The sequence below is a fragment of the Vombatus ursinus genome, unplaced genomic scaffold (genome assembly GCF_900497805.2).
Source record: "Vombatus ursinus unplaced genomic scaffold, bare-nosed wombat genome assembly UNPS02014781.1, whole genome shotgun sequence".
In the NCBI taxonomy this organism is placed as follows: domain Eukaryota; kingdom Metazoa; phylum Chordata; class Mammalia; order Diprotodontia; family Vombatidae; genus Vombatus; species Vombatus ursinus.
In genome coordinates this window covers 38,573,063-38,598,263 of record NW_020954559.1, presented here as the reverse complement: position 1 = coordinate 38,598,263, position 25,201 = coordinate 38,573,063, and the positions used below count along the sequence as shown (strand labels likewise).

The following is a 25,201-nucleotide window of genomic DNA, read 5'->3' as shown; positions in this document are numbered from 1 at the left end:
TACTATGACATAGCCTATAAAAAGTTTATAAGGTTAACATGTATAAGTGCTTTGAAAAATTTTTTTTCACCATTTCAAGAAACTTGAGCCTTCCTTTATAGTTAAGTTTGTTGGTAATTATATTTTTGTATGTATATGTAGTATAAAATAAAATACACCATTTAATCTTTCTGAAGGCACTATATTTAATGTTTTCACTCGAGTGCGAGGAAAATGCATTCATGATTCTATTTTTAGCTTCACTATTAACTTGTTGTGTAGAAATGTCTCCTTGCCTTACTGCTGAGGAAACAGGCATGGAAGCAAAGTAAATATTATTTTGGATATAACTTCTTATAACTATTGTTAACTTCTTAAATACCCATTTGGCCAAACTATTCTAAAGCTAGGATGTGTTTAATTGGGAAGCCTAAATAGAGTTACTGAATAAGTGAGAGAGAAAGGCCTAATAAGGTAATGGGAGATTTCATTCTGGAAGTGAGATAGCCAGCACTTCCTACTGGTTTTCAACACACTGTTCAGATTTTGGTGGAGTTCCATACTTTCAAATAGCATGATGAAACTTGATAAGGCTTACTTGTCCTAGACATAAATCTATTTAAAGCTCCTTAACCCTATTAACATAGCTGAGGGCCACTCATCACACCAGGAAGAACTGACTCCCCACTTCTGGGCTTTCACAAAGTAGTTCCAAACCTGTGTGAGGGGTGGGACCATATTCCAACACTATCCAGCCTCACCTCTGAGACAGTTGTTTCTCTCATTTCCAATGCTCAATTTGGAACATTTCACTTATCGTTCAAAAACCAGTGCAAAGGTAGGGTCTTTTGTGGTAGAAGTGGGAGATATGTTTAAAGAATTTTTTCTAAGAATAAATTTTCTAAGACTTTTTTTTCTTTATAATAGGTGTACCTATGCAGTGGGAAACCATGATTTCATTGAAGCATACAAATGCCAGACTGTGATAGTTCAATATCTTTTTTTTTTTAATATCTTTTTCTCCCCATAGGTTGATTATGTAATAACTAAAGTGCTTAATTACAGATTCAAGAATGTGGAGCTTGGGAGGAGTTTTCTATACCTTTAATTGGAAAGGAATTGAAAAATATTAGGAAGTAAAATTTATTTTAGCCTTTCAATTCAGCATTTATTAAATAATAACATATAGTCCAAGGCACTATGCCAGCTATTGAAGAATATAAATATGAATATGACATAGTTCTTCTCATAGGTAGCTTATAGTTCCTTCTTAATTCATTCAGTAGCCATTGTATACCTACTGTGTGCAGCAAGGCATTGTATGACATAGGAAAAATAAGATGTATATCACTTCAAGATGTAAGTACACAGGAAAAGCTCGAAGTGTTGTCTGGCTTAAGTATTTGAATTCATATAAAAATTATGTCATAGGATGGAACATTGAGCCATATTGTGATCAAGGATTTTGTTAATGTTTCTATGGTAAAGGACAGTTATTTGTTTAATTTAAAGCTTTATGCCTTAATTATATCAGTTGGTTGAGCCTGAGTCTTGGAATTATGCTTTTAAAGCACATTAATTTTTCATGGTGACAAATGACCTTAAGGCATATTTAGTTTTTCACACCAATAGGTCATTAGCTTTGCTAATAGACTTGTAGCCAGAGCCCTGGTTGTTGATTGTGCTAATTTTTGTTTCCTGTCCTAGAGAGATAGTCTATTCAATCTTTTGCTATCTGACACACAGTCATAAGAAATGAGAACTTTATTATCTCTGGGTTTTAGATTTTCTAGTTGTAAAATTCTGTGATCCATTAAATAAGCTTTTACATCATAGGCTTCTGAATAACTGCCATTATAAATATAATGATATGATTGTCTAGGCTGGGGATAACCAAATATAATTTTTGAAAGTATACTACATGTTTTGCAGTGTTGTTATATAGCAGCATATTCCTGGACTTTGGGGCAGTAATTGGGAAGAAAAATTATTTTAAACTATTTATATCTGTTGAAATTTAGCAACTTGGAATATTGGTTTATAAAAATTAATTCTGAAGATATTAGTAACATAATTGGAAAATGGCAAAGATGAATGACTTTTTTAAAATGCTATTTCTATATAGTCTTTGTAAATATGACATATTTTGAGTTTTAGTCTATATCATATCTTCCTTAATATAATACATCTTTCTTGCGAGCATTTCAAGCCCACAAAGAAGAAAACTGGTAAGTAGTCTGCTAAAACAGTTAAAAATTTTTAAGTAGCAAATATTTTTTGGATCTTAAGCTTCTTTAAGCTGTAAATGTCTATTTTCTTTGTGAGTTTCTAAGATTGGAGTAAAAAAAAATTTGAACTCCATTATTCTGTGTAGTTTCATTGGCATGTCATCAAGACTGTACCATGTAAAAAATTTGGGCTGATATTATTCGTAAATAATCTTTTATTTCAGCTATCTCCTCTCCCCCTCCCCCCCAACTTTATTGAATATTATTTTTTCTCCTTTAAATCCTTTAACTGTTTTAAATCTTGACAACGCTTACATTTTTTTATGATCTCTTTTGTTTTACCTACCTTCATTTTATGCCCCTCATCTATATTTTTGTAACAAAAAAGTGAGAAAAAAAGCTGTTCACCAAAATTAACCAGCGTGTCAACTCCTGACAATGCAGTGTTGTTCAACAATTGTATTTCCTCATCTCTGCAAAGAAGGGAATGTATTTACTCATTTCTTTTTTGTGGACAAATATATTTGACTCTAATTTTGATTTTAAACTTTGTATAGATGAAACAGGTTGAAAAGATTTGCTTGTAGGGATGTATTGTGTGACAGGTCATTCAGTAAACCTCTGCTCTGGTCAAAACATTTTGCTGGGCACTGGAGAAGATGCAAAGGTTAGATAACCTGTGATCCCTGCCGCTCATGGGGGGGATGAAAAACACGTGTGCGCGCGCGCGCACACACACACACACACACACACATACATCAGTACCTTAAGCAGGTGCAGTATATCAAATGAGATCATGTAAGTAAAGCCCTTCACAAACTTTAAAGCAGTAGATAACATTATTAATTATTATGATGATGGGAGGGGAAGATTGTTACTGACACATTCCCATGTGACGGTGGCATTTGAGTTGACCTTAAAGGATAGGTAGGAGTTAAGCAGATGAAGAAAGATGGGAGGATATTTTAGGCATAAGGAGTGTGATAAACAAAAGGCCTAGAGCAGGGGTTCTTAGCCTAGGGTCTGTGAACTTTAAAAAAAAATATTGGTAGCTGTATTTCAATGTAATTGATTTTCTTTGTAATTCTGGATAATTTATTTTATGTATTTAAAAATATTATTCTGAGAAGGGGTCCATAGGCTTTACCAGACTGTCCATGGGATCCATTTACAACACCAAAAAGTTAAAGAAGCTCTGACCTAGAGGATCCAGGGAATGTTGGGAGATAGAGATTAAGTTCATTAAGTGAAAGAGAGTAATATTAGAAAAGTAGGGTGGCATCAGGTTGTGGGAGACCTTGATTGCCAGTAGTTTAAACTTTTCTTGGTGGACCACTGTAGAAAATTTTTGAGCAGACGAGTATATGCCTAAATCATGTATGAAAGTGCAGGTGGACCTATTGGGAAGTTTTAAGAGAAAATTACTTTAAATACTTAAAACTTTTTTATTGTTATTTCTGTAGGGCTTTGCCTATTATGTATGCTGTAGCACTTGACCTTCGAATTTTTGCTAATAATGTAAGTAACAGTGAAACATAGAATGTTATGATTACTTAGTTAACTTTAAACTCAGTATTTAAAATCTATTATTAGCTCCTGCATAATTTTATTTTCTTTTTTCCCACATTTTCAAGAATTGGAATTATTTGGCGTGGAGAAGAAAACTTTAGGAAGTAACTTAACTGATTCTACACTTTTTGAAGGCCATAATTAAATATGTAAATAAGTGCTAGGATTCTGAGGGGATATTTGTGTGGATAGGTTGTATAGTTGTGCATGTAGCTAGCCACAAATGTGTGATTCTTGCCATGTAGTTGCCAAAGGGGCTTCATTATTCTGCCAATGATTCTATAGGAGGTGCTCTTGTTTTTCTATCATTACAGGAGATAAGCCCTCTTTTAAGCCATTGTACTGTGAGAAAGTGTAGATTCAAGTGACAGCTAAAACATTCTCTAGTATGAGTATAGCCAGACATTAGCTAATGCTAGGCTATGCAGATATGTCTTCCCTGGTGGCTGGGCATAGGACAGCATAGTCAGAGAATACAAAAGGAAAGAAGCAAGAAGTCTTTCCTTTTACTTCCCAATTTATGACCTTTAAGCGTATGAAAAGTTGTTATTCCATAGTAGTGACTCAGTCATCCTTTGTCTTTACTGAGGACTAAGCCATAAATGCAACACAGGGGTATTACATTCTTTTCTTAGTATTTCCATCACTTAACAGAGTGCCTGGTGCGTAGTAAATGGTAAATAAATTCTTGTTTACTGACTGATATGAGGAAGAACTTAAGTAACTCCTTAGTTAAATTTTGAATAATTTATTTTTCCATTTGGACCTGTGATTTCATCAATGTGAAGAACTCTCTGATGTGGAAACTTCTTCCATGAATGTAGGTCAACAGCTTTTCTGCAGCTGATTGCCCAAGATTCATTCTGAGATGTTATGTGTCTGACTTGCCCCTTGTTTGATTTGATCTGGTTTCAATGCTGGCTCTCTATCCACTTCACCATGCTCCCTCTCAAATTATTTATTATGAAGGTAAAACTGGTTAAATTGGAATATGTTACCTAGCAGAGTCAGGATGCTGTTGAGTCTTATGTAGAGTTTTTTTAAAATGATAATTTTCTGTTTTTAAATTCTTTAAATATAGTAGCATCTAACTTCTCAGATTTTATTCTATAATTATGAATTTGTATTTTAGCTTTAAAGTCAAATATTTTATACTTCACAGTCATTCAGAAGATTTATTAAGCTTATAAAGTAATCCAGAAAAAAAACAGAACACTTTGTATTCTGTTAGGCTGACCAACAGTTGGTGAAGAAAGGGAGAAGTAAAGTTGGGGATATGTTGGAAAAAGCAGCTGAATTATTGATGAGCTGTTTTCGAGTCTGTGCCAGTGATACGTAAGTAAAGAGTCGAAGTTTATGTTTAATTCAATTCACTAAATCTCTGTTGAATGCTTACTATGTGCAGAATACTGTGCTAGGATTGAGGGGGCATACAAGATGAGTAGGACAAAATATCCTTAGGAGTTTACTATTTAGTAAGATCCTAATCACTAAGGATTCTTTGTTGTAGTTGTCATTTGTGAGTTGTTTAATCATGTTATTGTGTGGTGCTGAGAAATAGCCAGTGAGTTGGTTGTTAATCTGCACAATTTTTTCATTTACTTTAATCAACCTAATTTCTGTGCAAATACCCAAAGTCTTCAAAGAAAAATTATAGATTAGCAGGTAAAATAGATGAAATTCTACTTTAAAGCATTAAAATTTCTAGAAACACTAGAACATAGCTGTTACATATCCCCATTTTTAATCCCTTTTCATAATCTACTTTGCACACTCAGGAAGCAAAGCAACATCTGTGCTACAGGTTAAAAAAAAGTCTTATAACTATTACCCTACTTGTTTTACACAATATACAAATTATTTGTTAGGAATTCTATTTCTGTATTCTGAATCTAACACCCAAGAAAATGAGTGTTTCTATATGCAAAGTAGAATAAAAAGTATTGCCCATTAAACTGTGACTACTGGGGACAGCTTGCTTTTCTTTTTAAGCATATAATAAATATAACATGTAATTTTCAAGAGCTATCCTGCGTGTCTTGTTTCCTTTTGGCCTTATATTCTCTTTGAATTTTAGCAAAATGCTTTGTTAGCCCTTCTCTCTCCCTTCCCGTCCCCTCTTTCCCTTCCCTCTTCTTCCTTCTTATTCCTTCCCTGTTTCCATCATTATAGACCCTTTCCCTTCTATTGCCCTCGCCACAACTGGAAAAAAAATTTTTTTTAGCTCTTCTAATAAAAGAATTCCAGTAATGGCCATATATAAAAATATGTGTCTCATTCTACACCTTAAGTACATTGCCTCTCTATTAGGAAGGTGGATAACATGCTTCATCATTAGCATTCTGGTATTGGGGTTGATGACTACATACAATAATATAAATTATCTTGAGAGTAAATTGAAGAACATAAAAGTAGGATGGTTATTCTTAAAGAGCTAAAGTGTGTGCCTTTGTGTCAAAGAGGTCATGCTTGTATTTTGAGTCCCCAAGACAGTCCATCCTACCTGATAGCCCAGCACTTTTCCCATTTTAGAGTATGCTGGTCACAACATGATATAAACTTTTATTACTAACAGATACCACTGTCAGCACTTTTAAGTTAACTCCCTCATTACTTAGCTCTTCCTTATCTCCAAGATTACCAGTGTTGCAGTCTTTGGCTTACAGATCTTTCCATTCTACTTTGTTGGCATAGACTGCTCCTGTAAGTTGATTTCTACCCTCTATCAGAATCACCATTCCTACATGGTTTTCTCATAGCACCGCTTCTAGAGGCCAGTTCTTTATGATCACTTGGTCATTTGCCTGCTCTGAGTCATCTATTCATAGCTCTTCTTAGCTACTTTAGACATTAATAATAAGAAATCTGCAAGTTTCCCCTCTTGATATATAGTAATTAAAGATCCTTCAAGGACGCTTCTCCTAATGCAGTGAATTACTGAAACAGGACTCTTCTATTCTTGAGAATCTGTTATTGCACAAAAGTGATAAATACCACTCCATTAGATTTTTTTCTGATTTGCTGCTTTTGGGGGAAGTCATTGCTACCAACTCCATATTCTTTCAGATCCCCGAGGAGAAAGTTGGGTGATGTTTTCTGAAGGGACCGCACCTCAACGTTTTAGTGGTCCCTATTCATACCAACTGTTCTTTAGCTTTCGTAATGTGCAGACAGCACATTTTGTAAATTAGATTTGCAGATAGTTATGAGTGCATGAATAAAAATGGTCTATAGGAGTTAGTCATGACAGACTTGATATCTAATTTCTCTAAAATTGTAAATTAAAAGAAATTATTTGAATACAACAGGGGGATGTCAGAAGCTGATCCTGAATCTCTCTATAGTGATGCTCATAGTTTGGGTGGGCAAGTGAGTGAGTGAATGAATGGAAGAAAAATCAGGTAATGGTCAGCTAGGTGGCACAGTGGATAGAGTGCTAAGCCTGATGTCAGAAAGACTCAACTTCCTGAGTTCAGATCTGGCCCTCAGACACTTACTGGCTGGGTGACCCTGGACAAGTCAGGTAACCCTCTTTACCTAAGTTTCCTCACCTATAAAATGAGCTGGAGAAAGAAATGGCAAACTACTCCAATATTTTTGCAATAAAAAAACCTCAAATGGGGTCACAAAGAGTCAGACACCACTGAAATGATTGAACAAGAGAAACTATCTGAATGTCTTCCAAAAAGTCTTCCTAATCAGTTATGCTTCCTAGATTCAGGAAAGACTCTCCTTCAGTTGAAATTTTGATAACTTTCCTATTTGCTCCCAGTCGGTAAAGTAGATGTCTAACCTTTGCCTCCCCAAGCATGGGTGTGCATGTACTCTTCTGCAAATGAATTTGTGTTCTCTAAGGTACCAGCCAAAGGTTCATTATTAGGGAGAAATATACAGATTTTGTTCGAATTTCTATGCCTCATATTTTGTATTGGCAGACTTTACTGGTCTAAAACTAGTTTTTCAGATACTTAACGTTTTAGGGGCTAGCATGTATGTCTTTTTGATAATTTGTACAAAATCAATTAAAGTTTTTGCCACTTTAAATGGAGTATGTCACTTCCTTTCCAACATTCACTAAAATATTGGAAAGAAAAGAATCTGGGTTTGATATAAATAATGACATTGTCCCAAGAATTAAGAAATCTGAGTCCTAGTTAGAGCACTGCCACTGCTCAGTAGATAAGAGTGCTGAGCCTGGAGTCAGGAATACTTGAGTTCAAATCCAACCTCAGATTCTTCCTAGCTGAATGACCCTGGGCAAGTCACTTAACTTCCATCTGCCTTAGTGTCTTCAGCTGTAAAATATATGTAGTAATACGATCTACCTCACAGGATTGTGAGGATCAAATAAGATAATACTTGTGAAGTGCTTAGAACACTGCCTGGCACATAGTAGGTATTTAGTAAATACTTGTTCCCTTTCCTTCCTTTCCCTGTGTGATCTTGGCAAAGTCAACTGATTTCCCTGGAACATAGTTTCCTTATCTATAAGATGAAAGGGTTTTACTATGGTCCCTGTAAGCTCTAAAGTCCTGTGATTCTAGAAAGCTTCTGTAAAGGTACATGCTTATTCTATAAAGGTGTTTTTAAAACACAGAGAGTTTTCCTTTGTGAAAGTAAAGGATAAAGGCAGTCATATGAATAATTAAGTATTCTTAATTTCTATTCTAATTACAGTTATTTAAACAATTTTAGTTAATTTTAAAAAATTTTCTGAAAGTGGTTTTTATTCTTTGCTTTGTTTATAGATACTAGACTGGGTTAATAATGAAGGCATTAAGGAATCAGGGGAAAAGAAGTATGCACTTCTTCATATGAATTTACAGTACAGGAAAGAAGTGCAGAGCACTGTGCTATGATCTGTAAGAAGTTACAACATTTCAGTAAGACATGGTCCTCAAGGAGCCTACGGTCTAGTGAGGGATTAGACACCCATCCCAATAGCTATATATGATATTCATTGTAAAGCTACAAACAAAGTGCGATGTGAAGTGTGTAAGGATGCAGATTGTTATCAATGGAAGGAATTATGGAAGACTGTCTGTAATGAAGTTGGCTTTTGAATTGTGCTCTAAAGATTGGCTAGGTATTTAATAGCTGTGGAGAAAGGAAGACATGTTAGACATAAAAAATGGTGTGAGTGAAGGCATAGTAATAGAAAACACATTGCATGTTCATGGGGCCAAAAGCAGTCTAGTTTTGCTGTGGTGAAAATACAAAGAGGGGAGTGAGTAATATGAGATGAGGCCAGAAGGATAGTATGGTACTAGATTGCAGAGAATCTTAGGTGCCAGGTGGAGTTTCCATTTTACTCAGGCAAGAGAGAGCTGCTGGCAGTAACGTGACCAGATATATACATGAGAAAAATTATTCTTGTAATGGTGTAAAGCGGCACTTCTTAAACAGTATGGAATCGTGACCCATAGTTTAAGAAGAGTGAAGGGGTTGCGAGTGGAAAAAGTTTAGGGAGTCCTGGTGTAAAGGAGAAATCAAACATTAAATTGGACCAGGAAAACCCGTGAAGTGGTGATTGGTGTTAGGCAGATGGGTGTAATTAGGACCTGTACCAGAGTGGTGAATTTCTCTCAACAGACTGAGAGAGAGATTCAAGAGGTGTTGCACTCCCAAAGGCTCATCATATTGGGGTTGGCCTCGGTGTGGTCACCCACTCAGCTTTAATTCCACTGTAGTTCTGAACTCCCAAACTCAAGCTCTTCCCCTGCCTCAGCCTTTCCCAGTAGCAGGGGTCAAGGGGTCATTGGCATGCACCACCACGCCTAACCAATTCAAAGTAATTTGAAAAGGTAGGGTCAAGAAGTTAACTATATTTGAAAAGTTAACTATAATAGTACAGGGTTGTACAATAGTATAAGGATGAGGATTTTCAGGTCAGAAATGGCTGAAAGTTCAGGGAAAGGGGGATTCTGTAGCGGCAGTTTGTGAAACATTCAAGTGGTTGGCCATGAAGATCCAGAGGTCAGGAGACTGAAGATCATGCCAAGGGCATTGAGAATGATAAAGATAGGAAGTTATAGTCAGAAGAATTGTAGAAATCCTGGTTCTTGGAGGTGACTCATTTCAGAGAGATGATGTCTGTGGCTGAAGTGGAGTAGGAAAGGTCAGTGAAGGTGAAGAGGTTGAAGAATTGTGTAGTCTGGTTAGTGAAAGGGGTTTTAGTATTAACAATGAAATCCCTGAATGCAGTAGTAGGGAAAGAGGGTGGAGGGGAAGACATTGAGCTAAGTATGAAAGTCACTAGAAAAAAATGGAAGGATAATCTGGAGGTTGGAATATAACTACAAAAATATGGGGAGCAGATAATACAGATGAATTACATGGAACTTCAAAGAGAGAGATCATTAAGAGATAATGATAGAGGAATAGTCTGGAATTGTCAGTGGGGAGACAAGTAGTATGTCCACTAATTTTCATAGCTAAGTTATGAAGAATGACTTCCAGTGGAGACAGTCTCAAGGGATGTGAGGTCCACAGATGAGAAAAAGGTTTTGTTTAGAGTGAAGAGGTGGAGCTTAATTGAAGATGGAAGGATATTTGTTGACAATAGAGTTAAGGGATGTAAAGGGCACAGTGGAATGGGCAACTTAGTTTAATTTAAATTCAAATTGTTCAATCTTAACCTTGTTTTATGTTCATGTAATAGGACATATCTTAGCTTTTTCTGTTTTTCCAAACTGCTTTTCACCATTAGGCCTTTGCATAACATTGCTGTAAACTGTTTTTAGAATAGGTTAGACAACTTGACCTAAGAGATGTTAAATCAGGATTACAATTCCTGATTCTCAGCCTTTTTAGTGTCATGTATTAGATAACTTTTTTTTTTTCCTGCTTCCATTTTAGTAGTGACATGTGAAGGGCCCTTGGCTCTTACAACTTTCTTTCTGAAAGCTTATTTGATTTATTGTTTGTTTTTCTCATTTTAATTAGTGACAAAATTTTCACTTCTTTTTCTTGCAACAGTCGTGCTGGTATAGATGATTCTAAGAAATGGGGAATGCTATTTCTGGTCAATCAACTATTTAAAATTTATTTCAAGGTAGGTTTCTAGTTTAATACTTGATAATAATGTGTATTTATAAAGTGCATTTTCTTTCTAGGAAGATTATCTCATGAATGCTACATTTATCTTAACCCTGCTTGAGGAAAGTAGCAAGTTTTATGACTTTCATTTTATAGAATGGTTTTAATATTCTTACTGAGATAGTATAGTACTATTTTATCTAACATTTAATTTTTGTATATTATGTGCTAACTTGAATCTCTTCTTTACAGATCAACAAACTTCATCTTTGTAAGCCCTTAATTAGAGCAATTGATAGCTCAAATCTGAAAGATGACTACAGCACAGCACAGAGAGTTACATACAAGTACTATGTTGGTCGCAAGGCGATGTTTGACAGTGATTTTAAGCAAGGTATCCTAATAGAATAAGTTATTGATATTGATATTGATAGAGGGATTGAAAACAACATGCTTCATAATAAAAAAAAAACTTCAGCTCATTCTATAGTTACTACATTTCAGTTCCAGTTAGGACAACAGTGGTCCACTGCTGAACAGTTACGAGCTAGTTGGGCTTTTGTGCAAGGTAGTGATATGATCTTATCTGTTACTCAAAAAGATGATCATAACATCTGTGTGACAGATAGCTTAGAGAAGACAGTGACTAGAGGCAGGCCTTTTAGGAGATTTGTATAATAATCCAGAGAAGAGGAAATGAATACCTGAACTAGGGTGGTCTCAATAGGGCTAGAAAGGAAAGCACAGATGCAAGAGAGATTTCACACGTAGAATTGATAAGACCTGGCCGTTGATCAGATACGTTATGGGGGCAAGGGAAAGGGAAGAATAAAAAATTATTCTTAAATTGTGAGCCTGAGTGACAAATAGAAGAGTAACACCATCAACAGAAATAAAGAAGGGGTGGGATTGGGGCAAGAGCAGCATGACAGGTTTGACTTTCTGAGTTTGATGGGATGGGCTGTCCAATTTGAGGTATCTAGGTAGGTAGGTAGGTATGTAGAAATTCCCAACTGGGGCTAAGGGGAAAAAGGTCAGAACTGGAGGTAGAGATTTAGGAGTTAACCTGCATAGAAGCGATTCAGTTTAGGTCTGCATCATCATGGTACAATGGAATGGGTGTGCTGTGTTGGCTCCGATATCAGAGGACTTTGGTTCAGATTCTACTTTTGGCACTTAATAACTGTACCACCTTGTGCAAATCACTTAAGCTCTTTGGGCCTCAGATTCTTCAACTATTAAAGAAAAAGATTTGGCTGGATGGTTTTTGTGGTCCCCTACATCTTTAGATCTATGATTACTGAAGTCATGGGATTGTGGTTGCTAATGGAAAGTGTAAAAAGAGAAAAGAAAGAATAGATCCTGGCTCATGTTTGGGGGGGAGAAAGAGAAGAAGAGGAAGGAGGCAGTTAAAAAGACAAAAGGAATGACCAGAAAGGGAGGAGAACCAGGATAGTGCAGTGTTATAGAATCCACTGGAGGAAGGGCAGGGGGAAGAAAAAGGGTGGTCATTAGTGTTAGATGCAGCAAAGGGATTAAGCAGAATCAGAACTGAAAACAACCATTGGATTGTGGTGGAAAGAGCATTGGGTTTGAAATTGGTAGACTCAGATTAGGAGCTTGCCCTTCTGGTTAAAATAACCAGAACAAGTTAAATAACCAAACAAGTTAAAACTTGTTTGAACTTGAGTAAAAGTCACTTCACCTCCCTTGGTATCACTATCCTCCTTTATCTCTAAAATTGGTGGGTGGTAGTAGATGATTGAGAGGCAGCATGGTTCAATGAAAAGTACTGAATTTGAGGTCAGAGGCCATGGGTTCAAATCCTGCCTCTGCCTCTTACAGAGCAAATCATTTAACCTCTCTGTGCCTTAGGTTCCTCAGCTAGAAAATAAGTGGGATAGACCACATAAACTACAGGGTTTCTTCCCACTCTAAATCTATGATTCCAGGATGTCTAAGGTCCCTTCCAACTCTTAAATTCCTATGGACTTGTCAATAGGGAAGTTCTAACGTCTGTGGAGAAAGCATTTTTTTAGTGGAATGTTGTGGGATAGAAGCCAGATTGCAAGTAGAGGCGTGAGGGAATAGCAAAGAATTATAGGCAGTAAGTGTAGACTACTTTTTATAGAAGTTTGGCAGTGAAGCGGGGAGAAATAGGATGGTACTTGTAAGGGGTAACAGGGTCAAGGGAAGGATTTTATAGAATAGGAGAGACCTGAACAGATTTGTAGATCTAGGAGAAATATCAAATGTGGGAGATGATTATGAGATCCTGAAGGAAATAGGAGAAGATAGGATCAAAGGCACGGATGGAGCTTTGGAAAAGTGAAGGACCCCTCACCCCCTGAGACCATAGAAGCGGCAAGACTTGGCAAAGGTTGTGTGAGGGTGTTGAGGACACTCAAATAGCCTTGAACTTTCCTAGTCCAACCTGAACAAGAAATTCCTGACAAAGGGTCGTCTAAGCTTCACTTATAAATCTTAAGTTATAAGCGCTCCACTCTGTCCCCAGCCAGCCCATTCCATCTTCAGCTAGCTCTCCAGGTTAGGAAGTTTTTCCTTCTGTCAACCAGTAATGCACATTTTTCAGTATCCACCATTTTTCTTCATTCTGCCTTTTGAAGACCTGTAAGACAAATTTAATCCCTCTTGAGTATGACTGATCTTTAGTTTCATGAAGAAGACAGTTATGTTTCTAAAGAGTCTTGGCTCCTCTAAGTTAAACAGCAGAGTTCCTTTTATTGATCCCTAGATTGCATGATGTATCCACTTTGTGTGTGTATGTGTGTGTGTGTAGCCTTATCATTGCTAGCTATTATCAGCCTTTAGTACTGGTTTCTGACATGTAACAAGCACTGTAAAATGCTTGTTAACTCCCATTGATTACATTTGCTTTCAGTTTTCCACCTGTTCAGCTTTAGAGGAAGTAAATATACTTAAAATAAGCTATAACTTTTATGCTTGGAAAACACTGTATTTGTAAACCTGTGGTTATTCTTTTATTTTAGGTGATAAAATTGACATATGAAGAAGTTAAGTGATTTTATAGTTACATAGTCTGTTGATTTAAACTTGAAAGTTCAATTCACAGCCATTAAATTCAATGGTACTTGGTTACCAAGCTTTCTGCCTTTTTTCTCTAGTTAGTGATTAATATATATGCAGAGTTTTCTACTGTTTTTAGTTTCAAAGGAAACATTAAACCAACATTGAGAAAATTGTTAATAAGATTTTTTAAATTTTATACTCTCTTAGCATCATCAGTTTTCTCAGCATTATTTATTTGTTTTTGGATTTTTCTTCAATAGTAGTGAGATTGTTCTATATACCACGTCTGTTAAATCACTTAGATCATATTTCAATCATCTGTGAAATGAACCTGCTACAAATACTTGGTAATAGTGTGAAAACTCTGCATTCTGCTAGCAATTGTATTTCATTTTACAGGACTATACAGATCAGTTTCTCCTTTAACCAAGCCTGCAACTTAGGAAAATAAATGACTGGGATAGTTTTTTTTTTTAAATGCTATGAATTTGCATAGTAACTTGTTTTGAGCTTATTGTAGTTAACATTTAGTGTACTAATATTTTTCCTTTGAGCAGGTGCTCAGCTTTAAAAAAGATATCTAATTTTCTAGAAGTGAGTTTGTTAATATTATCCCATATAGATATTCCTATATCTGTGTTTTGTGTTGAATCTGAGGCCATCATAGCTTTAATATTGATACATGATTTAAATTAAAAGGATAATCTTAAAATATTATAGGCATATCTCACATAGTAAAATAGTGTTCCTAAGCTGTAAAACCAATTTTTGTCAATTTAACAAAAATTTTCATTGGGTTATAATTTGAGTTTTGTACTGAGGGAAAAAGAATTGGTTTCAAGTTATAGACTTTAGAAATCAACAGAAAGGCTCATGCTTAGTAGACATGGAGAAAATATTTACCGTATTCAAGAGCACAGGGTTTAAGAATCTTAAGTGTCAACTCAGGTTGACTATATATACTATGCTATAATACTACCCAGTTTCTGTGCTTCAGATTTCCCCCAATATCTGGTAGCAAGTGGAATGATTTATGGTTTGTCCAACATCAAAGCCAAGTCAGGTTAAAGGGATCACCTAATCTTGACCTTATTTCCAGTAGTTTAGTAATTTGAAGAGTACAGAAACATTCAAGTACTCACAAAATCACTCCACGTTATTTATTTAAATCTTAAAGTAGACCCTTTGCCTTTAGCAGGACTTATTTCAAATTTTAATTTGTAAATGATATTAAATCACGTAGTAGAATCCTTTTTTAATATTGGTATGCAGGAATGGAATGAAGATGTTAATGGACACCTCATTCATTATATTAGACTTTGTAGTTATGTTGAGTTCATTTGCTCGTGGTATTTGAAAATCTGTAATAATAAGAGTCTGCTTATAAGTCGTCATGTGGTTTAAAGGAAATAGTATGATCCAGTAAATTCTGTAATTGTTCCAGAGGGCAGCGAGTGCTACTCTATGCAATTTTTATCCTGCATGACTGTATGTTCATTTCAGAAGCCTCTACAAAGACTATAGTCTCTTTTTATCATATTCATTTTTTCAAAGTGTGTGTATTGTTGCCTTTTGTGTAGACTAATTATGGTGCTTCAGCCTTGCCAAATATCCTTAGACATCTGGCCTCAGACACATGATACTCACTAGCTGTGTGACCCTGGGCAAGTGACTTAACCTCATTGCCTCACCAAAAAAAAAAAAAACCAAACCCAAATATCCTTAGACAATTCTTATCAATTTTAATGAGGCGTAATTTTTTTCTTATTCATAGAAAACAGGCTAACTCAGGCAATCTATGTTTAATCTTGGTGAGGTCTACCCTTAGGAAAAATCATCGATTACAGGAATTGAGTTAGGCTGCATTTTTGTATGAGGAAAAGAGACTACTTTTTGTCCTAGGCTTAGGAGGGATAAAGTGTAATATATGTTACTCTAATGTTGATGAAGCACTGAAAAATGTTTAGGATGACCTTTAATTTATATATTCTTTGGGGTGGGGGGTGTTCTGCCTACAGCTGAAGAATATCTATCATTTGCCTTTGAGCATTGTCACCGTTCAAGTCAGAAAAATAAAAGAATGATTCTGATTTATCTGCTGCCAGTAAAAATGCTGTTGGTGAGTGATCTTTATTTTTCTGGATCTATTGACTTTGAAGTGGAATGAATAATGCCTTGCTTGCAAATTTTATGTTCTTAATTTATCATTATCTCAACTGTAATGTGTCATTGGAATAATAGAGGAAAAGGAGATTTAGGAGGTGGGTAGAACTAATTATATAATGAATATTTTGGGGACATCTCAGCAGCCTTATGCTTCTGTTACCTTCCTTTTAAAAAAAATGACCCCCCCTTATCATGATCATTATTATTTTCACAAAACATTTAAGTTAGCCAACCTTACCTGAGAAAGACTGACTCCCAAAGCATGGAAAATGTAACACCTCTTATTTCATCTTAGCTGTACTTAATTTCTGCCCATTAAAGTTATTTTTGGTATTTAAAAAGAAATGGATAGTGTTTGTTAGACTTAATTGAATTACTTTTCCTGTATTAAAAACATCCTTGTGCAACTATCTTTAGGGGTAATAAATTTTAAGAAGGCAGTCAATAAATTTTTTTGTTTTACTTTATTATTTACTGGTTAGGAGTTTATAGAGGCTTGTTCAGTTTATAAATACCAAAATTTTTATTCCACAAAATGTAAACATTTTTCATAGGGTCATATGCCAACAGTTGAGCTTTTGAAAAAATATCATCTTATGCAATTTGCAGAAGTAACCAAAGCTGTGAGGTACAGTATGTTCTCTTATTTATTAATTTTTAAAATACCATAAAATTAGTTCTGAGTGCATTTGTCAGATTTAAAAAATAGCTTTGTTTGGTAATTCTCGCTGGGATAATAAATTACACTTGTCTATCTTTTCTGTCAATCACCATAGTGAAGGAAATCTTCTGCTCCTGAATGAAGCTCTTACAAAACATGAAACCTTCTTTATTCGCTGTGGTATTTTCCTTATTCTTGAGAAGCTGAAGATCATCACCTATAGAAATCTCTTTAAGAAAGTGTAAGCATGTCCCTTCTTTTTGTTAAATAACAAAAGATATTGCACAGGGGCAGAGAAGAGATGTTTAGTAGGGGTGAAGTGTTTGTGGGAAATATCTTTTTCTCAGTGTATCAATTCATGTTTTAAATGTAAGCCAAATATACTTGTTGGGTTTGTTTGGGTGTTTTTTGGAGCAATATCTGCTAAAAAAATCTATTAATGACTTTTTTAAAAAAAGCATATCAGTGATATTAATCCTGAACTACTAGAATGCATCATATAGTATATAAATTATATACTGTAAATAAGTTATGAAAAACAAAGGGTGTTCATTTTCTGGAGACATGGAGAATTTGTCCTATCAGTCTATTCTCTGACTATAGCCCCACAATTTTTTGTTCAGCCATGGGCAAAGAAATGAAGCTGGCCAAACAGTTTTCCCCTACTGTTCCCTAATCCAAAGGACCACTCCGTCCCATCGTGGGCTTATCCCATGGTTCATCAGTGGCTTGTTGTTGTTACTGTTGTTGTTTTGGCAGTGGGTTAAAAAAAGATTTAATTCTCCTTTATGATTTGGAAATGCTTACATATATATTGAAAAATAAAAGAAGACTTTAAAACGTAAGTTTGAATCACATGCTTTAGGCATATGTTGAATTAGTTGCCCTTTTTTATTAAAAATCAACTAAATATTGCTTTCCCCTTCAAAAATCAGAAAATTAAATCTGTTACCATTATAGCTTTTTATATTATTATTATATTATATATTATAAGGCTTTTTTCCCTCTGTTTTCCCAGTAAGAGCTGAGCTTTTGAATGCCAGCAAGCAAAATAAGATTTTATAATCTTTTAAATCAAACTTTTGGTTAGAATGGTAAATCTCTGAGTGTCATATCAAGTTATTAAGTTAATTGATACTGAAGGAATAAAAACCTTTTAACTGTAGGAGATAACTTTGTAAATTAAACCCACATCATCTCTGAAAAGGAAATTGACTTAATAGATTTTATTTCAGATCATAATTTTTAGTTTTATTGAAGACCATCTGTTACCTAAAGTATGCTGAGTGACATATTTTTTATTTTAATCCATCGATATAATTAGTTATTTTTTCTTATCAAATGGTGCTGTATGCTAAAATGTAACTAAAATGTATTTTCTCATTTCAGATACTTATTACTCAAAACACATCAGCTTTCTCTTGATGCTTTTCTGGTTGCCTTAAAATTCATGCAAGTTGAAGATGTTGATATTGATGAAGTTCAGTGCATTTTAGCCAATCTCATATACATGGTATGTATTCTGTTTAATTTAATTTCAGTGGCCATAATAGAATTTTATTTAGAATTTGCATTTTTTATTAAAGTAAACCTAACACTACTTAGTGATCTATTCTTTTTTGTTAAACCATTTCAGTATCTTTCTCTTAATAAAACAAGTTTTCTTTGATATACTGTAGTATGCAGAGGGCTTCTATAGTTGTGTAACTTTGATTCCTATACCAAATTACAATGAAGTAACTTGGGTGATCATTGTGAATTTGGATTCATGCCAAAGACTGGATTCTAACCTTTGCATCTTTAATGTGATTTCAAGAAGTATGAAGCCAATTCTAAATACCCTCCTTTTATTCTTTTCTCTTCTTTCAGGGTCACATTAAAGGATACATATCTCATCAGCATCAAAAGCTAGTGGTTAGCAAGCAAAACCCCTTTCCTCCACTTTCAACTGTGTGTTGATTGTACAACACTAAGTCTAAACAATTTTTGCAAAAAATTAAACTTGTAAAACTTTTTTTTTTTAAAATAAGCCATGTAGTTGAAACTCAAAAGTAATCCTGTTACATTTGGAAGTGGAATCTTGGAAACTTCTCATGGCTTCTTTCCCAGGGACACAGAGGCTATGAACTTGGCAGAGTACCTAGAGGACATGAATTGCTCCTTTATAAAATACAGCTTCTGTTAACTTCAGTACGATCTGAAGTTTCTCTATAGGAAAAAAGAAAACATTCCTACTCTACTATGAAGCTTTTATAAAACTTCTTAAAAGATGGTGTTTTGAATATTTTAAAGGCAGCTACATATTTTACTTTTCATGATATTATTCATAAAATGACCTTTGTACTTTTTCATTACTGTTTTGAAAAAAAAACATTCAGGATGTATGGAAATATGGTGTATTCTCTATCATCTTTTAGAGTATTAGGGTTTTAGTGTTCCATTTGAATACTGTTTTGTCCATAACAGCTTGGCAACTTTAGATTCCTTTAAGAGGCAAATCACATCTTATTTTGAATGCTTCTTTTCCTTGTATTTGCTTGTTATAGCCTACATTCCCAGATTTTACAGGATAAGCACATTTTTTTTTTCTGACTGTGAAAAATGCTTTGGAAAATCATTATGGCCCCAGACCCCCAAATCATTGCAATATTGCAAGTTTGTTGCACAGAAACTCTCTATAAATATCTGTCCTCTTTGTCCCAGGGAAACAATCCTTCTAGAGTTCAGATTCCTCCCAGTCTGCCAGGAATACAAAGGTAGAGCCCCCACTCCTTGTTCTTTCTTATTTTCAGGTTTCCTTGAACTCTGGCAAGACTGTTTTCCCCATTCCCTCAGTATTGTGAATGCAATGAGAGTGATTGAAACAGCTATAGACTAGCTCTTTGCTTTTCCATGTCATATCTCTCAATAGTCTTGGAATTCCTAGTAGCAATCTGATTTAAGACCTACGTGAATCATATTCTCCATTTCTCAGTACGGTAGAGATCCCCACAGAAGCATTCAGAAATTACTCAAAAAAGGATGTAATCTCATTGCAAGAGGTCTTCCCTGCTGTAAGTATTTTGATAATGAAATTTTTGCTGTACCAAAATAAATTTTCTAACACCCCCCAAGTATCCTCATTTGGAGGGGTTTGGTTTTATGTATGTGTTAAACTATGAACCACTATACAAATGTATGGTATATTTTTTTTAATGTTAGATAATTTTTCATCTTTGCATCATTTAAATTTCTCCCTGCATCCCTGTTCCTTTTTACTCCCAGAGAGCCATTCCATGTAACCAAAAAACCACAAATCAAGACAAAGAAGAAGAGAAAAAAATCTGCAAAACTACCAGTACAATAAAAAAAAATGACAATATATGCAGTATTCCATACTGCTAGACCCTCAACTTCTGCAAAGGAATACCAGGGAGAGAGGAGTTGTCTTCCCTTATTTCTTCTTTGGGTGATGCTTATTATCTGTAGTTTTGTAGAATTCATTTTCAGTTTTTTTGCGGTTCTTTTAATTTATATTGTAGTCGTTGTGTATATTTTCTTGGTTCTGCTTTTATCATTTTCTATCCTTTCATTTTAGTCTTTCTGTGCTTTTCTGTATCCATCATATCCATCACTTCTTACAGCATAACAGTATTCTGTTACATTGTTTCATAATTTGTTTAGGCATTCTTCAGTTGATGGGCATCTGTCTTGCTTCCAGTTCTTTGATATGAAGTATTACTTTGGCAGATAGTGCAGTATTATAAATAAGCACTAGAGTTTGAGGACTTGAATTATCACTGCCCTAGCATGACCATTTACTGGATCTTTGACCATAGGCAGATCCTTAATCTTTTCCAAGACTGTTTTAACAGTCAAAAGTTATGTGCATAACTTTGAGAAGACTAAAGAAAATGAAAAATTTTTTTCCTAGATGTTTTTCTCATTGTCTACTTTATTTTTTTATCAGTAAATTTCATATTTGAAGCTATGTTAATTGGCCTATAGGGAATTAACATTTTCTTTAGAATTAGCAAACCAAAGATATTTAATTAGTTGGAAAGTTGAGTTTAAGATTTCATACATTCAGAAGTAATCTTGAAATAACATTCTATCTTGAAATAACACTCAAAATGCTTATAGCAACAGAGAATCTATCAGAGCAGGGGTGGGGAACCTGAAGCCTCAAGGCCGCATGTGGCCTTCTAGGTCCTTGGGTGTGGCCTTTTGACTGAGTCCAAGTTTCACAGAACAAATCCTTCTATTAAGAGTATTTGTTCTGTGATGTTTGGATTTAGTCAAAGGGTCAAATTTGAGGACCTAGAGGGCCACATGTGGCCTTGAGACTGCAGGTTCCCTACCCCTGTACCGAAGCTTTCCCTCCCTGGTATAGCCTTCAAGAATCCAAAGTCACCTCCATGTCACAAGTGAGACCTCAGAATCACACTTGCTTTTCATTGCTCATCATGACTGCCTCAAAGATGATTATTACAGCTTCTGTATATACTGATATCTATTGTAGAGCATGAAATAGTGGGGATATTCTACAAAGAAATTGAAAAAATCCTTCAAACCAAGTTTGATACTTTGATAATTTGTGGGCACAAGGGAAGATGGTGAATAATATTCAAGATTAAGAAATATAAGAAAAGGTAATGGCTTCTACACATTTCAGAAACCTCCAGCCCATATTGTCTGCTCTGCTCAGTTTTTTTTTTATCTTTTTAATCTTAACTATCTGTGTGACGTGTCATTTAACCTGTCTCAACTCAGTTTTCTCATTGGAAAAATGAGGAAGTTTTAGTATACAACCTCTAAGATATTTTCCTCTGTCAGTGTCATTGAGAAGATATGTTTGATGTTCCTGTCACTTTGAGGATGTGGAGGAATTTCTCAAGGAACTATTTTTTTCCTTTGTTTTCCGAGGGTCCATACTTTTTTCAGGCACAATCTGTGTGGATTACATATAATTTAAAGCCATTTATATAAAAATGATCAGTTTGAACCTGAACATGTTTCTTCATAGTGTATTATATATACAACATAGATAAGAAGGAAAATATATACAGATGATCAAAGAGCAAAAATAGTTCATCATAGAATGGAAGGGGCAAATCCTTTTACTTTACATTTTTATAGATGAGCAATAACTCATATAGGTGGATGAAGGTATAACTGGGACAAGAACCCAAGTGTATTGACTCCAAGTGTAGTGATCTTTACACACCGTACCACCCTAGTCACTAGACCATTCTGTTTGTTGAGTTAGGTCTTCACAGAGCAGTCTCTCTCTTTTTTTTTTTTTTTATGAAAATAGCTCAAAATATCAAATGTTCTATCTTCCATTGTAAGTGAAAAAATATTTCAAAATGAAATGTTTTGTTTTTAGGTGTTGGGTTTTTTAATTATGTTTAATTATCTCCCTCATTGATCCCAGTGGGGTTATATTTTCCAATATCTTTGCCTTAGCCCTATCACTTCATCCCTTGCATCTATAGTCTTCATTTTCTAACCTAGACACCAACATCTGCCTGTCTACTTCAATGGTACTTTCCATATATAGTCATTAGCCAGTGTCTCTAAGAGGGAAAATGAGGCTTGCTTTATCGAGCGATACTGCCTGCCTTGGCCATATTGCCTACCTATTCATGATGCACTATTTCAATTTGACCTTTTGTTTATCAGCTCTGAAGTCCAAATCGGACTTTACCCGATTTAGACCTGGCATTTTTTCCCTATACTACCCTCTCCCAAACAACTTCCTATATATCTCTGTAGCCTGGTCTGGATACGTACTGCAGGGACCAGTCTGCTTACCTTGGTTTTGTGACAGGTCCATTCTCTCTAGTCTTCTGAGCACTAATATGTCTTTTGATTAATTTTGTATCCTTTCCTGAGGGTAAAACCTCTATCTCAGTTGGCTAATTTTAGACTCAAGTTATGAGTTCTCAACTTGCCTCTTTTTATAACTTGGAAAGGCCTGATCCTTGAAACTAAAGGAAGAAACAGAAATATTTCTACTGACTATAGCTAAAAGAAATTAGCCTTTTTACCATTCCTATCCTGAAGTGTTCCTTAAATGCACTTAAAACTCATTAATGTTCACTGACTTAATACTTTTTGCATTTCATAGCAAAAACTCCTGCTCCACATTTTCACACGTTTAGTGTGCCTACTGCTAACAGGTCCCTATCATACAGATTTGGGGTTTTTAGGTCACAAGGTTTATTTTCTCTCCTGCTAGAAAATAAGCTTCTTGAGGATAGGGACTGATTTTGCTTTTGTGTAGTATATGCATGTTTTTTCCTTGTTTGTTATCCTTGAAAATAGAGGTAGAAACAGAATCTTGGTTTATATGTGTCAGGAAAGGCCCAAGTATATGTACTGTTTATATTAACTGTTAGGCTTGTTAACCTTTGCTCAAAATAATCAGAATAAACTGCTATCATTTGCTATTTTTCTAAGTTATCTAAGCCAGGTTCTTAGAACCTGAGCATCTCCTAAAAAAAATGGGTTTCAATGTTCAAAATAAAGGTAATTGGAAAGTTGACTTATAAGCCTCTTTTCAATGTTTATTGATGTTTCACTTGCTTTTGAATGGACCTTAATATTTCCTAAAGTTTTTAAGACTGCATAGCAAAATTAATAAAGAGCTGGTCCAGAATTAGGAAGATCTGAGTTCAGGCCTTGCCTCTCACACATTGGCCATGTGGCCAAGGACGAGTCATTTAATCTCTCGGTGCCCTAAGCAACTTGGTGCAGTGGATAAAGTACAGAAAATGGAGTCTGGAAGACCTGAATTCAAATCCTGCTTCAGATACTTATTATCTGTATAACACCCAACAAATCATTTAATCTCTCTCATCATTTATTTTCTCATCTGTAAAATGGAGATAATTATATCTCCTATTTCCTAGAGTTATTGTAAGGACAAGGGAGATCACGTAAGTAAAACATTTTACAAGCCTTAAAGCACTGTATAAATGCTAGCTGGTACTACAATTGGTACTGCAATTATTGATGATCCTAGTACTAATAATAAAAAACATACCTTAGTTGCTTATCCGTATGAGTAGAGGGATTTAGGTTTCTTAGTGAAAATTCCCTATTCTAGTGAAATCACAAGTCTCATCCCTCCCCCCTTCCAAACAAAACAAACCCACTCTGACACAGAGGCCCACAATTTGGTTGTGTAAGCCTGCCCCTAAATGCATTGTGTATATATGGGTTGTAGCATAAATCTCTACCATGTGCTAGGACTAGGGATACAAAAATAAAAGTAAAACAAGCTTCAATTAAGGAGCTTGCATCCTTTTTTAAAAATTTAATTTTTTTTTAAGATAAACATTTATTTTCTCTTGTCCCCTCTACTTGGGAAAAAAGAAAAGAAAAACAAATTTGCATAATCAAATATCATTCTGTTTCCTGAATCCATCTCCTCTGTCAGGAGGTGGATAGTGTGTGTCATCATGGGTCTGTACAATCATGGCAGGTTTTTGAGTTGAATATTTTATTGAGTCATAGAATAAGTTGACTAAGACAGCAGGCTTGGGAGTGGTTTTGTTATGTTTCAGTGATCTTGAAGGAAGGGTGTGGAAAAATGAATATTTGGAAAGAAAAGGGGAGGAAGGTTAGGGAACTTAACTATCACATACTCTGAGTATGCAGATAAAAGACTACAAAAAAGTGGGAAAGAAGAGGCTTATCAGTACTACATCTCAAATGGTACTACAAAGCAGTAATCAGAACAGGTTGATCAGTGGAATAGATTAGGTACACAACATGTGGAAGCAAACAAATAGTGGTCCAGTGTTAAATAAACTGAAAGGCCCTGGCTACTGTGGTAAGGATTCACTAACCAACAGAAACCACTGGGAAAAGAATCTGACAAATTCAGTGTAGACCAACTTTCTATACTGTATACAAAGATGAGCTCTAAAGGGATGTAGTGTTTAGACATAATGGTTGACATAAATTAGAGAAGCAAGAAAGAAACTTGGAATTAATAGGGCAAGAGTTCATGATGAAACGAGATCGAGGTGATCACAGAAGATAAAATGGACAATTTTAAAATTACATTAAATGAAACGTTTTTACATAAAACCAGTACATCTAAACTATAAAGGACAGTTAACTGGGGAAAATATCTGTGGCAAGCTTACCTGATAAAGGTCATTTCCCAAGTATATAAGTAACTGATTCAAATTTATAAGAACAAAAGCCATTCGCCAGTTGATAAATAGTATAAGGATATGATCAGACAGTTCTTTTAAGGGAAAAATCCAAGTCATCAACAACTATATAATCATGCGCCAAATCAACAATTACAGAAATGCAGATGAAAGCAACTCTGAGGCTTCACCTCACATGCATCAGGCTGGCAAAGTTGACAAAATGACAACTGTTGTAGGGTCTGTGGGAAAACAGGCCCTTTAATACATTGTTGGTGGAGCTATAAACTAGTTCAGTCTTCTGGAAGACACTTTGGCCCTCTGATACCACTACTCAACTTATACCCCAACAAGGTGAA

General features: G+C 35.2%; 1 protein-coding gene across 1 annotated transcript in view; it reads left to right on the top strand.

Moving 5' to 3' along the window:
* Positions 1-18,963, top strand: part of LOC114046331 (PCI domain-containing protein 2) — a 37,272-nt gene extending 18,309 nt beyond the window's left edge. Inside the window, exons 4-14 of the mRNA XM_027866637.1 lie at positions 907-972; positions 2,166-2,207; positions 3,671-3,725; positions 5,008-5,111; positions 10,755-10,830; positions 11,067-11,208; positions 15,884-15,984; positions 16,586-16,659; positions 16,808-16,933; positions 18,082-18,205; positions 18,562-18,963. Coding sequence (XP_027722438.1) covers positions 907-972; positions 2,166-2,207; positions 3,671-3,725; positions 5,008-5,111; positions 10,755-10,830; positions 11,067-11,208; positions 15,884-15,984; positions 16,586-16,659; positions 16,808-16,933; positions 18,082-18,205; positions 18,562-18,651 — 1,000 coding nt within the window. The 3' untranslated portion in view covers positions 18,652-18,963. The remainder of the gene's footprint in view (positions 1-906; positions 973-2,165; positions 2,208-3,670; positions 3,726-5,007; positions 5,112-10,754; positions 10,831-11,066; positions 11,209-15,883; positions 15,985-16,585; positions 16,660-16,807; positions 16,934-18,081; positions 18,206-18,561) is intronic.
* Positions 18,964-25,201: the final 6,238 nt, after the last annotated feature.